Source organism: Durio zibethinus, chromosome 25, assembly GCF_047325235.1.
Source record: "Durio zibethinus cultivar Kanyao isolate XHJ-2024 chromosome 25, ASM4732523v1, whole genome shotgun sequence".
NCBI classification, from domain to species: domain Eukaryota; kingdom Viridiplantae; phylum Streptophyta; class Magnoliopsida; order Malvales; family Malvaceae; genus Durio; species Durio zibethinus.
This window is the reverse complement of record NC_143186.1, coordinates 14,799,552-14,813,740: the sequence shown is the minus strand read 5'-3', so window position 1 is coordinate 14,813,740 and position 14,189 is coordinate 14,799,552. Positions and strand designations below refer to the sequence as shown.

Sequence of the window (14,189 nt, the reverse complement as noted above, 5' to 3'; positions counted from 1 at the left end):
TTCATTTTTTTTTGTAAGGGTTCTTCTTTCTTTTTTTACTTTCTATCTTTGAAATTTTTTGTGATCTTTTATCTTTTTTTTTTTCATGTAGGTTCTTTTCAAAATTTTTCTCTCAGTATGAAGAGTGATCCTTAGTTAGAGTTCTTTATAAAAAAATCATAATAGGCTCAAAAGGGACAACAATGGATGGTTTTATGAATAATAAAAGAAAGACAATCACTTTTCATCTCAAACCATTTATTGAACAAAGACAAACCCATGGATCATTATAAAAGACTTACACATCTTCAAGATATATCTATTTTATATTGGCTAGTAACTTACTTATTTTGTTCAAATAGTCTTCACAACTTGAACTTTATCAATGTGAATGAGTTTTCAAAATTAAATCCTAGAATTATTGTTATTATTGTCTAAACATTCATCATTTAGATTCGAGAACGAGAATAAAAAGACATAGAAAAAACAAAACATGGAATAATGGTTTGAATGAAAGAGAAAATGTAATGAAATGCATTAACTTACCTTTTATTAAAATGATAAAAAATGAAATCTTATTACATAAAAAAAATCCTAACATTACTCTAAAAGAATTCTTAAAATGATAAGCAACTTTCAACTAGCCTTAACATCCTTATCCTTTTAAAAATTATGCCATTGTATGATCAGACGAAAGATTTTTATTGACATCTAGCCCTCTTGATTCGATGAAGCTCATCAAGTCTTTTTGGATCAAACTTTACACTTTATGTTAAAAAGTAAGGCAGGTTTCAATAGAATAACTCACGTTCCTATTATGGTAATCACATATAGCATTAGCATCATATCATTTAGGATATGGTGACTTTAATGGTTCTAGAATAATTGGAGATACCAAGTTATTTTTTATCAATTTTAAAAATATCTCAATGTAAGTCATGGGAACAGGATCAATATAAATATTTTTTTGGTTATTTTCGATCTTTTCAAATCACTCACTTGGTTATTAGGCCCAAAAACTGATGTAATAATATGACTAGACCTATATGCAGATATTTGAAAGGTTGATTGATAGGTTTATAAGTAAGTTGGTTGTAGAACAGGTTGGTAAAAGACTTGCACAATACCATTAATTATGAGGTAATAAGCAGGATGAACAAGTGGTGGATATGAAGCATAACTTTTGAATTGTCACTTATTGAAATTTACAGCTTAAGCTTCAATTTTTTTCTTTTAGACAACGCTCTTTTTTTAGTTTTGGTGGTATCTTCTTTATTAAGCTTACCACTTTTAATGATATTTTCAATTTCTCTTGAAATCATCATATCAACGAAGTTTTTTATTACATTTTCTATCATCTTTTCATGATAAAGAGATTTTAAAGTACTTACAATAGCACAATAGTCTCTTTCTCAGTCAAAGGTGGTTGAACTTGAGTAGCCATATCTTTTTACTTATTGGTATACTCCTTAAATGACTCAGTCACTTTTTTTCCATATTTTGCTAGGAAAAATGATTAGGAGATAGATCTATTATGTGTTAGTATTGATTGATAAAGTCATAGATTGACTCTTGCCATATGTGAATGCAGAACTAATCCAACTGAACATACCATGTCATCATAGAGCCAGTAAAACTATCTTGAAATACATGCATCAAGAGCTTTTCATCACTAGTATAGGTAGTTAATTTTTTTTATAGTACATGATAACATGAGTTATTTGACACTTTGCACCATCGTACTTTTAAATTCTAAAATTTTAAATTTTGGAAGAATAACAACATCTAGAACTAAATAGAGGCCAACAACATCTATTGAACTACAAAAACTAAAATTTTCCACTGCTCATAACCTTTCTTTAAACTTGTTTATTTTTGGGTTAGCTTTTGAGTAATTTAATGACTCAACGACTTTTAATGTTAACTTTTTCTTCTTTTTTGGATCATTCAAATGGGGGACCTGAATTGGTTCTAAGGCTTTCTCCCCAAAGATTGATTGACATAACTTTGAAACTGACTTTGGGTAGTAATAAATTGCATTCCTATATGGGTGTATGGATATGCTTCAAGAAAATATGCTTATGTCCCTTGAGAAGGCTGGCCTTGATAAAGGCTAAATCGTAGAGGGTATAAAGGATCAATAACATCTTACACTAGATGCTCTAGCTGACATGGAGTTTCTTCCACCCTTTTTTCATTTATTCAACTTATTTAGGGCATCCAAGATTTTATTTAACTCTCGCATGAGCTCTTTTTGAGCTCTCTCTATCTTGTCAAAATGATTGATATTTTTTTACTCTATTTGTTTGGTTTGGGCTCTAGTGTTGTATTGGTGGTGAATGGAGTTCTTAAACAGTGGAGCTATTCTTGAACTTTTTATACCTCAATTAGCATGCACATATTACTAAATGTTTATGCCAAAGTTTTCAAGATTATCCTAACTTGTTTAAGAATCCTATATGCATAAATGAATAAATACATGAATACTTGACACAATAAATTATGATACATAAATGCGTGATTGTATACACAATAATGTATGAATGGGTAAATGATACATGTACATGATGCATGGATGAATACATATGTTAGTGATACTGGACTAAAATACAACATATAACAACTTAATACTAAAAACAAGATAAAAAAAGCTTAAAAAGTTCACTCATATGTCCTAACTAGAGTTACATTCTAATGATGGGTAGAGATAGCTCTAACCTAAGATTGGCGTATTATATTTTACTACATGTGGTTTGGGTTAACTCTAAAAGTTCTCAAATTGTTCACACATCATTGTTCATCACAGATTAATAATACGCTACAATCCTTGCCCATCATAGGCTATAAGCGAAAAGAGTTCAATTTGAATGAGAATATTTCGCTAACTCAAATGAAAATATAAAATCTCTCAATAGCATAAGTACTTTACTCTCTCTTAAAGGACAGAGTTTGGGTATAAAACTTATATTATACAAATATAAGTGAATAATATAATATGGAATAATTAGAAATAGATAAACCATTCAAAGAAAAATTCTTTATTTTAACTTAGGCTTTTAATAACACAAGTTTATTGGCTTGACTCTCGACCTTCCTGATGGAGTCACTAAACTGCCATAACGTATAGATCCGTAGACTTATAATTAAACCTGACTTAAGGAGTCACCATAAATCTTTTATTAAGGTGTGATTGATCACCTAATTGATTCATGTATGACACTAGAACTAGGTTCAAAAATACAATTACGTGTGAAAAATGTTATAGCACCCCTGTATCGCCTACCCAAAAGATAGTACCAGTTTAATTTCATGTTATCCAAAGCCTAAAAACTTTTCAAATAATTTAATATAAAAAACTATCCCTAAATTACTCAAATATGTTGGTAATAATTGAAGAACATCCTCTTACCTCAAAAGTATTTGAGGAGACTATTTGTCACGTTTTGAAAAGGCTCTGACATTGGATTCATTTTATTTTTGTAAAAAAACTTTTGTTTGTGATAATTGAAATTTTTGTGAGAATTTTGACATTGAAAATCTTTTCTAAATTCTCCAATATGTTGGTAAAATTTAGAAATGATTTCTCACATAAGAATTTACATAGAGACTACTATTTGCAATACTCTTAATGATTTTATCATCAGAGATTCAAAACCTAATTTTATGAAAAAACTCTTTATTTTCATAAATATCTTTTAATATGTTGGTAAGATTTTTTGCTAGAAATTGTCTTCCAAAATGTTGGTAGAATTTTATGAAAATTATTTCTTTTCTAAAAATTAATTTTTATATTTAAAAATCATAAGGGTTTTGAATATATTGGTAAAACCTTATTTTAAAAACTAAATTGCTTTCCAATATGTTGGTAAGGTTTTATTGAAAATTATTTTTTCTCTTGAAATTTTTTTTTATAAAAAATTAATAAGGTTTTTTAATATGTTAGTAAAACTTTATTTTAAAAATCAAATTGCCTTCCAATATATTGGTAAGGCTTTTTGTTTTATTAAAATAATTTATTAAAAATTTGAATATTTCAATATATTGGTAAGATTTTTTTATTTAAACATTTATTTTAAAAAAATTTAACCCTCAATATGTTGGTAACATTCTTTCTTAAAAAAATGTTTTTTCCTCTTTTTTTCTTTTTTTAAAATATTTACAAATAAATAAATGCATAAATAGTAAAATAAATGAAATAAACAAATAAACAAACAAATAAATAAATAAATAATTATGATAAAATACAAAGATAACTAGAACTTTAGAAAAAGACAAGTAAAAATTAAAAACCAAATATTTAACAACAATTGATTCCAAAGCACGTGGGCCTTTGTAATTGTGCTTACCCACTTTAATTTGCTAATTGTTCAATCCAGTTACAATTTGGGCTTCTTATTAGATTGGATCCTCAAACTGGGTCAATCTTTTTTTACTTTTCCTGCTTTATCACCCCTTTGTCTTCTTTCTTGTTTCTCTACAAAATAGTTTATGGGTGAAACTCTCGAAAATTTTGCTATCAAAACTTTTGGATGAATGCCTCCATTTTGTGTTTCTTCTTAATTCGTTTCCCCAACACAGAACTCCTAAAAGAAAATATTAATTATCTAAATCCAAAACACCATAAAAGATTATAAAAAAAAAAACCTCTTAATTTTTTTTGCTTTTTTTCTAACTCTTTCTCTCTTAATTTTTTTTATTGATTCTTGATTTCTAATTAATCCTAATGGGGTTTTTTAATAGGCCTCTAATCTTAATTACAATAGGAAATTGAGTTTTTTTTTGTTTAAATCTCCTAATCAACTTTAATCTTAGATTTTTAATTCAAATCCATCTCTTAAACAAATTCCCCTTTATAATCTTTTTTTAATTAGAACACTTTTTATTCAACAACTCAATTAGAATTAAACCCTCTTCAAGTTTCAGCAAAATAATTTTTTCCTTTTTTTGTTTTTAATAATAATAATTCTAAACTAAATACAATACCAAAAATAAATAAATAAATAAATTCAAAGCCTAATCTTAAAATATAAATTGACCTTGGACTAAATGTGGTGTCTACATTCATTAATTGTGAACTTAATTTTATAAAACATGAATGAATAGGAAAATCTAGATGGTTAAATATCCCATTGAGATGATATGCAGGGCAAAAATTAATCTCATTAATTTAGTGAAAACCATTATATATATATATATATAAATAGATTAGACAAACATAACATAGTATTATCATACGAAAATAATATAAAAAATAAAAAAGTGATATGATTTAAAATATTAACAAAAATTATATATGAATTTTACAAAAATAAAAAATATGTTTCATATTTAAAATGTAAATATAAATTATAATATAATAAATTTTATATTTTACACTTATTTAATACAAAATAAACAAACAAATATACATGAATTATCAAATAAAAACAAACTATACTTTTAATTTTCTGATCTTGGAAAGAACCAAAACCTAGAGACAAGAAAAAAACAAACTGTACTTTCAAAGCCCTCATGATTCGCATCTTCCTTTAGTCCTTTACAAAAACATCCAAGTCCCAGCTTTTAATGCTTTGAGTGCCCACTCAAGAGTAGTCATAATCTCCTAAGCTTAACACAAATTTGGTACATTGGCGTGCTTTTGCTGTTTTCATGCAAATCAAGTCAAGGGGCCATAGCAAAAACTGGGTTCCATGTAACCAAAAGATTTTGTTGGTGCTTTCGACCTGTCAAAATGCCTTAATTTCTGCATGGATTTGTACTATATGTATGTGTATATCTCTGAAATAATGTTGAAAACGATTCAGGCAATCAAGTTGATGACCTTACATTTTTGTCATTAGTATTTAGTATTACTTGTAGCTTGGGAATAAGCAATGCAATATTGCAATTTTCTTTTATGAATTTCATTAGCTAATGATGATAAAAGTCGGAGGAGAACTGTCAAATCGAAAAAGTTGGGAGAAATCTACCAATTGAATAATAATTCCTAACTTTTTTTACTTTTTTTTTTTTTTTACTCTTCTTTCTTGTTTTTTTTTTAAGGATTGATACGCATTGTAACATTTTGTAATAATCAAATAATCAAATCAACTTATCATTCAATTAGAAATGGATGACATGTCTCAAATTGAGATTTTAATAAATTATGTAATACTTAATTAATAAGATTAAATCGAATTAGTTTGAATGGAATTTTAATAATTTATTTAGTATGCTAGTTATTTATCATATTTAATATATGAATTTAGATTTGATAAATTATCAATATATATTTTATATACTGTCTCGGTATATATTTTATACGATGAATGGATAAGATAATGTTACTTTATTAATAAAGTGAATAAGATAATAACACATCATTAATGAGTAAATTTTAAAAAATATATATTAGTTTTTGTGTATTTATTTTAAGGGTTGATATTTGTTTATTAATAAATTATTATTGTCTAATTCACTAATAGTGTATAAAATTTATATATTAATTTTTATACACTAATAATGTATAAGAGTTGATATTTGTTTATTAATTTATATATTAATTTTTATACAAAAAATATTAATTTTTGTGTATTTATTTTAAGAGTTGATATTTGTTTATTAATAAATTATCATAATCTAATTCACTAATAATATATAAAATTTATATATTGATAATGAATCAAATATAATGTATAAAATATATTCATTAATGAGTACATATTAAATGATAAAATTTGTTCCTTAAAGTAATTTAATAATAATGCAATGGGATTGACCGGTCCAACCATTTGAATCGGAAATCAGACATCCAATGAATTCCATCACCTATCCCATTATTAAAACATTAAATAATTCAGTTCCTTCCCTCTTACTCTTGTTTACCAAAAGTTATAGCATTGAACTTACAATTTATGTCAATGTATCTCACCTATCTATTATTATCACTTGCAATATTTAAATCCAAGTTGCCAATTGACTAGGCTGTGTCCAGCAAAAGTAGATTGGGGATACACCGTGCTCGGTGAAAAAGTACCTACCATTTAATTGTTAGTGAGAAAAGCCTATTTTGACGCAACAAGTGATAAACTAACTACGTACCACTCACCAGAAATAGATACCCTATAAATTATAACAATTTATTATTTCAATCCATTTATAAGTAATCAGATAGTGTAATCGTTGAATCAAATAGCATTATTTTATTTGTAATATTATACGTACATAAATGTATTTGTACATATATAGACGTAGAGGATAAAGCCAGCAAAGTCTTTAAGGAAGCGCCAAATAGTTAATCGAATTAAAAAAAAGGGGTCGAGTCCTATATAATTAATGAGTTTAAGTACTGTAGGATAATATTATCAAAAAATTTTGGGGGTCATGACCCTTGCTGTCTCCTAGATTCACCCGTGTAATATAGACTGGTAGATATGCATATTCTATGTTGAGAGAAAATTATAAGGTTTTTCATTATCTTTTATGACAAGATTATTAATATCACAATTCTTGGATGATGGATTTGGATCATGCAAACATTGTCTGTAGACTAAATAGAATGCATGACAAGAAATTAGAAAAGAAAAAGCAAACAGTAGAACTTAGCATCCACACGCTTCAACTACCAACTGCTCTAACATCTTATCTTTGTGTTCTGAGCTGGTTATCACATCTTTTATATTCTTTGCAAGTATATATAAGTATATGTCAATTGCTACTTTAAACTAATTTTAGCCATCAAGCAATAATTGTATATATGAATTTACCCTCATACAACTCGATACATTCATTTTTTTTTTATATTGTTTGAGATGTTGGAGGATAATTAACAGTTATATATAAAGACTTAGAATGGATTAAATGGGAACTCGTTTTTTTTACTTATAAAGTTCAAGTTTAGAGATAGAACAAACAATTAGGTTCCGAAATTTAGGCAGATGCCTTGCCTTTTAAGGTTACATATAGTTCTCTTTTTTCTTTTTTTTTTTTTTCTCTTGATATTATTTGAGATTCTGGTTAAGTGGATAAATATTTTTGGAATATAGCTTTTTTGCTTATCTCTACCTTTGAACTTCAAAATTCTAATTCGAGTTATTATGAGAAAGGAGTTGTTTTTGCTTAAAGCCATTCCATTTGGAAACATTAAGTATTTGTATTTTACAAATAACTTTTTTGTGTGAGGATCATATTTAACAAGCCTTAGAGCAAACCTGTTAGGAAACATTAAGCCTGTATATTATAAATATTTCTTTTATGGGAGGATCATATTTAACTAGCTTTACCACAAAATCCACAAAATCTATTTGAGTTTGCTATATATGGTCAAGAGAAGAAGAATTTGAAGCAGTTAAATAAAACCGAAGAATCGCATTTATTCTTGAAATCTTGTACTAATATCCATTTAAAATTTTCAAAAAGAGATGGAGATTAATTTATTTTTTATCTCATAAATTCACTCCTAGTTTATTCTCTTCAATATTAAAATATTTTAAGATCTTAAAGTTAGAAATTTTAAATTTTATTAGATTGAAATGTCTCATTTATTTCTATTATATTTTACTTTAAATTAATAAGTTTTTTTTTTTTTTTTAGTATTAGCATCAATACAATCTTTAATTGATGGTTTATGTTTGTTTTTATTTTATAACAAAATCTGAAGTAGTAGTAGTGATCTTAATAAACAAAAAGTTTAATAGAAAAAGTAAGTTCTTAAACAACTTGCACTTTACTCAGGTTATCTTAAAATGCAGAAAAATGACAAGAAAATTAAAAAATTAAAAAAAAAAAAAAAAAACCCTTTGAGTAGTATATATCCGAGTAACACTCTTTTTTTTAAAAAATTATAATACTAACAATATACAATAAATGGCTTTAATATTTGTCTCTACCAATGTAAAAGATATCAATTCAGTTTCAAATTTATAAAATACCCAAACAAAAAAATTTATGAGGTAACAAAATAAATACATATTTGAAATTTATTTTCATCTCCAAAGGACATGAGCCAATATGTTGTCAGTGGAAAATCTGTAATAGTCTATCTTTGTCTTCAAGAATACTATATTAATGATTTTTTTTTTCATTTTTGCTACTAGACTGACAGCCAATGCCATTTATTATTCAAGTTTACATAATTAATTTAGTTTCTGATGAAATATACTTGTTTCTTTTTTTTTGCCGACATATATAATATATTGCAGGACATGTACCAATATATAATTAAGAACTATTACTTCCTATATTTATTAATTTCAAAAAAAAAAAAAAAAACAGAAGTGCGAATTTCTTCAATACCAGAATAAAAATGCTATTTAAAGTGTGCCAAATAATGGTTTTGATTTGATACATGCTCCAAAACTTTGGATAGGGAAAAAAGTTGGAATTATGAAGTGAGAGACAGTTATCTCCCTTAGTATTATCTTAATTACAATTTTTTATACAAATAAATCGTATTTAATTTGAATGTTCAAGACAAAGAATTTTTTTTTCAACTAAAAAATTACACTATTATTGATAAATCTCATGAGTTTCGACATGTATAAATTTGAATGTTAAAAAAACCAGAAACAAGTTATTAAAAGTTTTTTTTTTTTTTTTTTTGGTATGAGCACAATCAAGCTACAACAAAAGTAGCTATATTAATTCTACCTACCATAATCATCTAAAAATAAACAAAAATGACGTACATGGGAGTATTTACTCTCTGCATTATTTTGTAGTACTTCAATAACTAAGAAGTCAATAAGAGAAATGATGGTGCAAAGGAAAAATGTTGAGACAACATATTTTATGTAGCTCACAAAGTAATCAATGCCCTGCCTAAATGGTCCCTTTACCTTCCAATATTATGTTGACATGAAAGAGTACAATGTTAACAGGAGAGTAATAAATTTGTCCCTTCCACAAGTAGAGGATGACAAATAGGGCTAAGAGGTCGTTCTTATATACCAACACTTAATACATAGCTGAGAGCCTCCCACCCCCCATGTGATCAGAGAAGCTGAATCTCGATAGAAATGGAGAGATTTGGGAGACCCCAATTTTTCACACCTAACTCAACTGCCCATTTAATGTTATTAGATAGACATCCCTTTCCTTTGGGAGTAACTTTTAATGCAAGAGAAAAAACAGCAAAATATTTCCATTTCGAATATGGATGTTTATGGGTTTTATTTGTTTGATGAAACAACGAGTCATTTTCCTAGAAACCCAAAAACCAGACATGAATCTTATCCAGGATAAGAAAATTAGATTTGCCCAGAAAAAAATTTCGGCGGGGGGGGGGGGGGGGGGGGGGGGAAGAATTGACTGTTGTGATCACAGCATATTTGAAACATACTTATCAGTTGTGGATAAGTCACTTTCATCTAAGCAGCAAAAACTAAGATTAATTAACAGTAATAAAGCACTATATTACAGATAAGAAATTGAAGTCTAAGCTGACATTTAATCATGATCAGCAGTCCTTTTCCATGTCTACTCCTAATGACAACATACTCAGAAATTATAATGAAGTTCAAACACAAACGGGAAACTCATTTTCTAAAGTTCTAATTAGTAAGTCCACATGCAATCAAGCTCAGTAGGACCCAGTGATATCTTGCCACCAGCACCGGAACCATTGTTACCCTCCTCGGATACAACCCCCCAGTTAACAGATGAACCACCGTGAAGTGGTGGTGCCGCCAATGTTGGCTGGGAGAAAAAGAAAGGGAGCTGCAAATTCTCCTGAAGAGACCTCAAGCTTGGAAACACTGAAACATCCACATTTCTTGAATACCTTGCGATTGAATCAAAAGTGTTGTTGGTCATTTGGGGTGGAGGTGGCAATGCAAGGTCGAAACCAGGGTGGTAGGCAGGAGGGTTGATAGAAATGGTGGCGGTGACAGCAGCAGAGGTAGCCGCAGCAGCAACGGTGGAGAAACAGGACACGTGCTCAGATTGGGTATGGCTGTCGAAGGAGCAGCTGTCACGGTCAGTAAAGGTAGTGCCGGTTGTGGCAGTAGTTGTTGTGGTGGGATCAAGGAGGGGTGGTAGGGTGACTGAGGAAGGAGAGCTCAGTTCTTGGCAGAAAGCGATGGAGGCGCTCATTCGGGTCTTCTTGGCTCCTCCGCCAGTGCTGCTAGTGGCACCATTGACAGAGCCACTCTTCTGAAAGACCCTGGATATCACCCATTCATCCTGGAATAATAAAATCATAGCATTTTAGCGAATACTGAATACTTTTCTTTTGATTCAAGTAAGCGGTGGTTAATGCAACAGTGAAACTAAGGATCAATGTGTATTTTATGGCATGGTATAGTATATACATGAAACGAGAAACAGTTAATTGCACAAAAATTAGTGCAATTGCGTAAGCAATAATAAAAAATGCCCATCATCCATACAAGAGACAGTAAGAAAACACTATACAAATGAGAGTTGGGGCGTTTCCATTGGATTTCGAGACAGAAGAGAGAAAAGTTTAAACTGCATATCACTGAGATCTTGCATTTTGAATAGTAATATGAAAAAAGTTGCTGGAAAAGCCATTGGAGTGTAAAGACATAAATAGAAAGATACCATTTGCTTTTAACAGACAGATTAGAGATTTAGTTCATTGCTAAAAGTCCAAATGATTAAAACACTTTTAAGCTATAATATTACTGTTAGATCTTTGCATTTCAGTGTTAACCTGAAAAATAAAGCTGAACAGCTCATGGAGTACAGGCAAAAAGAACAGTAATAGAACAACGCTTTTAACAAAGATTAGTGAGTTTCAGTTCATTGTTCAAAGAAGAACCATTGCTTTAACAGACAATATTACTGTAAAATCTAAGATTTTGAGCAGTAATGAGAAATGGGATTGGATTTAACATTGGAATGAGTGCAAAATAATGAAATTTACAATTTAAAATAGGTAGTATAATTGCTTTATGGAATAATGATGCAGAAATTGTGGGCATTTAAATCCCAATGAAAGACAAAAGCTTTTCCATTGTCTGCAAGGCAGTGCAAATGCTATTAAGATTTCCCAACATACCTTTTTTCATCTCCTTAGATTAAAAAAAAATAGCATACAGAAACATTAATAATTTGCATTTGTAAGCAAAACCATAACTACCATCAACTTACTACAATACAGACACCATTGCTTTAAAAAATTTCAGCTCTAAGAAGCAAAAGTGAATCAAAATAGTACGGGTACGGTTACCAAATGGACCACGGATTGACCAATAAACAAGATATGAACACAAGCCTAACCTCATTTTATCAAAGATTCCACCCCAAACCTCGTTTAGAAAACATTGTTCAGGGTCAGGTTCATTAAAAACTTCATATATTAGATGATCAAGTTTAGACCTCATTGAGTTGGATACAACCCTAACAGATTATCAAACAAAAGAAGCAATGATGTGAAGAGAGAGGAGATCAGAGAGACCTTGGAACTTCTGGAGAGAAAATGGTAAGCAAATTTGCCTTCAAGGCGATATTCATGCATGACCCAGTTGCTCTTTTCACCTTTTGGGGCTCTTCCTCTATAAAAAACAAGAGTTTTCTTCATTCCAACAAGTGCACAAGTCTTTGAGCTATAAATCTCCCTATCTTTCCCAGTAGCCTTCCAATAACCAGCTTCAGTAGCTCGGTTAGTTCTCAACCCAGTGGGGTATTTCCTATCTCTCAAACTAAAAAAGTACCACTCTTTCTCTCCCATCTTCGCCTTCTCTGCCATATTCCATCAACAAAAAAGAGTTATTAACTTTGTTATTACAATAATTTATGTCTAACAAAGAAAAGGGTAGTCGTAAAAAATGTTGATGATTACTCACCAGGAAGTTCCCACGGCTCACACTTGTTAAGGTCAACTTCAGCTATAGCTCTACCAGTAAAGCTACCATCAAGAACTTTCTTTAACAGATAGTAAGTAATAAGCTCTTCATCAGTTGGATGGAAACGAAAACCGGGAGGTAAATAAGTATCACCGTTGTCAAAATGATGGTAACTATCCATGTTGAACACCAAAAAGTAAACCCTTGTGAACGTCAAAGTAAAAAAGCTTGAAGTAGACAACTTAAAACCCTAAAATTCAAAACCAAAGTTGAGCAAGATGAAGCAAAGAAAAAAGGGTTTGAGTTTGATGAGCCAAGGAGTGAAGAGGGGATGTTATATTGGGGTGTCAATGGGAGGGGGGGATTTGATGAATCAAGCGACAGAAGAAAAAATGGAAAAAATATATAATATGGTGGAGGATGATGTGGAGCTGAAAAATTCTGTGTTTTTTCTCTGCACTGTCCTGTTCCGAAATCTTTCTCTTTTCCTTTCTCTTTCTTCCCGAAGAGAGAGAGCTATGGATTATGAAAGAGAGAGAGAGAGACGGGTGATGGATAGGGGGGAGTGGGCTCCGGGGTGGGTTCTGTTTTGAGTATGCGTGCGTGCGTGAGAAGGTGTGCAGGTATTCTCTGTCAGCGAAGAAAATGAAAGGAAGGGAACAGAAAGTAGTTTTTAGGAGAGAAAGTCCTTTGGTTTTTATGAGAGGAAAAGGGGAGAGAGATGGAAGGAAGCTGAGAGGAGATGAGATTTTTCACCATGGATCGATAAAGCTGTTTCATATCTCTCTTGTCAGCACAGTACAAGATTAAAATTATCAACTTGACACAGACATTGTTATCACACGCCACCTTCTCCTCTTCCCTCAATCTTTCTCCTCCTTTCCTTTCTCTTTCATCAACAAAAACCAACACCTTCCCATCCTTGTACTTGCTCTTCGATTAACTTAAAAAAGAGTAACATTAATCAACATACAATCACATTGAGTAATTTTATTTTAAAAATTCAATTAATGGGTATTTATAGACATTAATTAGATTTTATATTCAAATATATTTTTTATTAATTTACTATTTTCATCATATTCAAAAATTCAATATCAATATTAAAATTTAAATTTTAAATTTATTAAATATTTTTTAAAAATAATTATATAAATTAGTTATATTAAACTTTAAATTTTAAAAATATTACTCCTGGGTAACTTTTTTCTTTGGATCCTTAAACATACCTTGAGTTTATGATGTGTTTGTATAAAGATTACCTTATTTCAAAAGGCCTAATGTTAATGGATTATAAGGATTTAGAATTGTTTTTATTATTCTTTACTTAGGGTTTTTTATATGTTTGTTTGGATTCAAGGATGGCCACTTGTTTTAGTTTTTTTTTTTGTTCATTTGCGTGACCCTAAGCCAGAAGTGAAA

The 14,189-nt window shown here is 29.6% G+C and overlaps 1 protein-coding gene across 1 annotated transcript; it reads right to left on the bottom strand.

Moving 5' to 3' along the window:
- Positions 1-10,302: 10,302 nt before the first annotated feature.
- LOC111276523 (protein CUP-SHAPED COTYLEDON 2-like) lies at positions 10,303-13,624 on the bottom strand. The gene is made up of 3 exons (XM_022862266.2): positions 12,768-13,624; positions 12,380-12,663; positions 10,303-11,139 (listed from the first exon to the last, which is right to left on the bottom strand). Exons 1-3 carry the CDS (start codon positions 12,946-12,948, stop codon positions 10,513-10,515), a joined length of 1,092 nt encoding a protein of 363 aa, XP_022718001.2. The 5' UTR covers positions 12,949-13,624; the 3' UTR covers positions 10,303-10,512.
- Positions 13,625-14,189: the final 565 nt, after the last annotated feature.

What these genes read in the sequence shown, in the direction of transcription:
- LOC111276523 (XM_022862266.2), bottom strand. Translation starts at nt 12,948, where the DNA reads ATGGATAGTTACCATCATTTTGACAACGGTGATACTTATTTACCTCCC. An exon ending in TGAGCCGTGGGAACTTCCTG is followed by an intron (nt 12,664 to 12,767) that starts GTGAGTAATCAT and finishes GGAATATGGCAG; the next exon opens with AGAAGGCGAAGATGGGAGAG. An exon ending in TTCTCTCCAGAAGTTCCAAG is followed by an intron (nt 11,140 to 12,379) that starts GTCTCTCTGATC and finishes TTATTATTCCAG; the next exon opens with GATGAATGGGTGATATCCAG.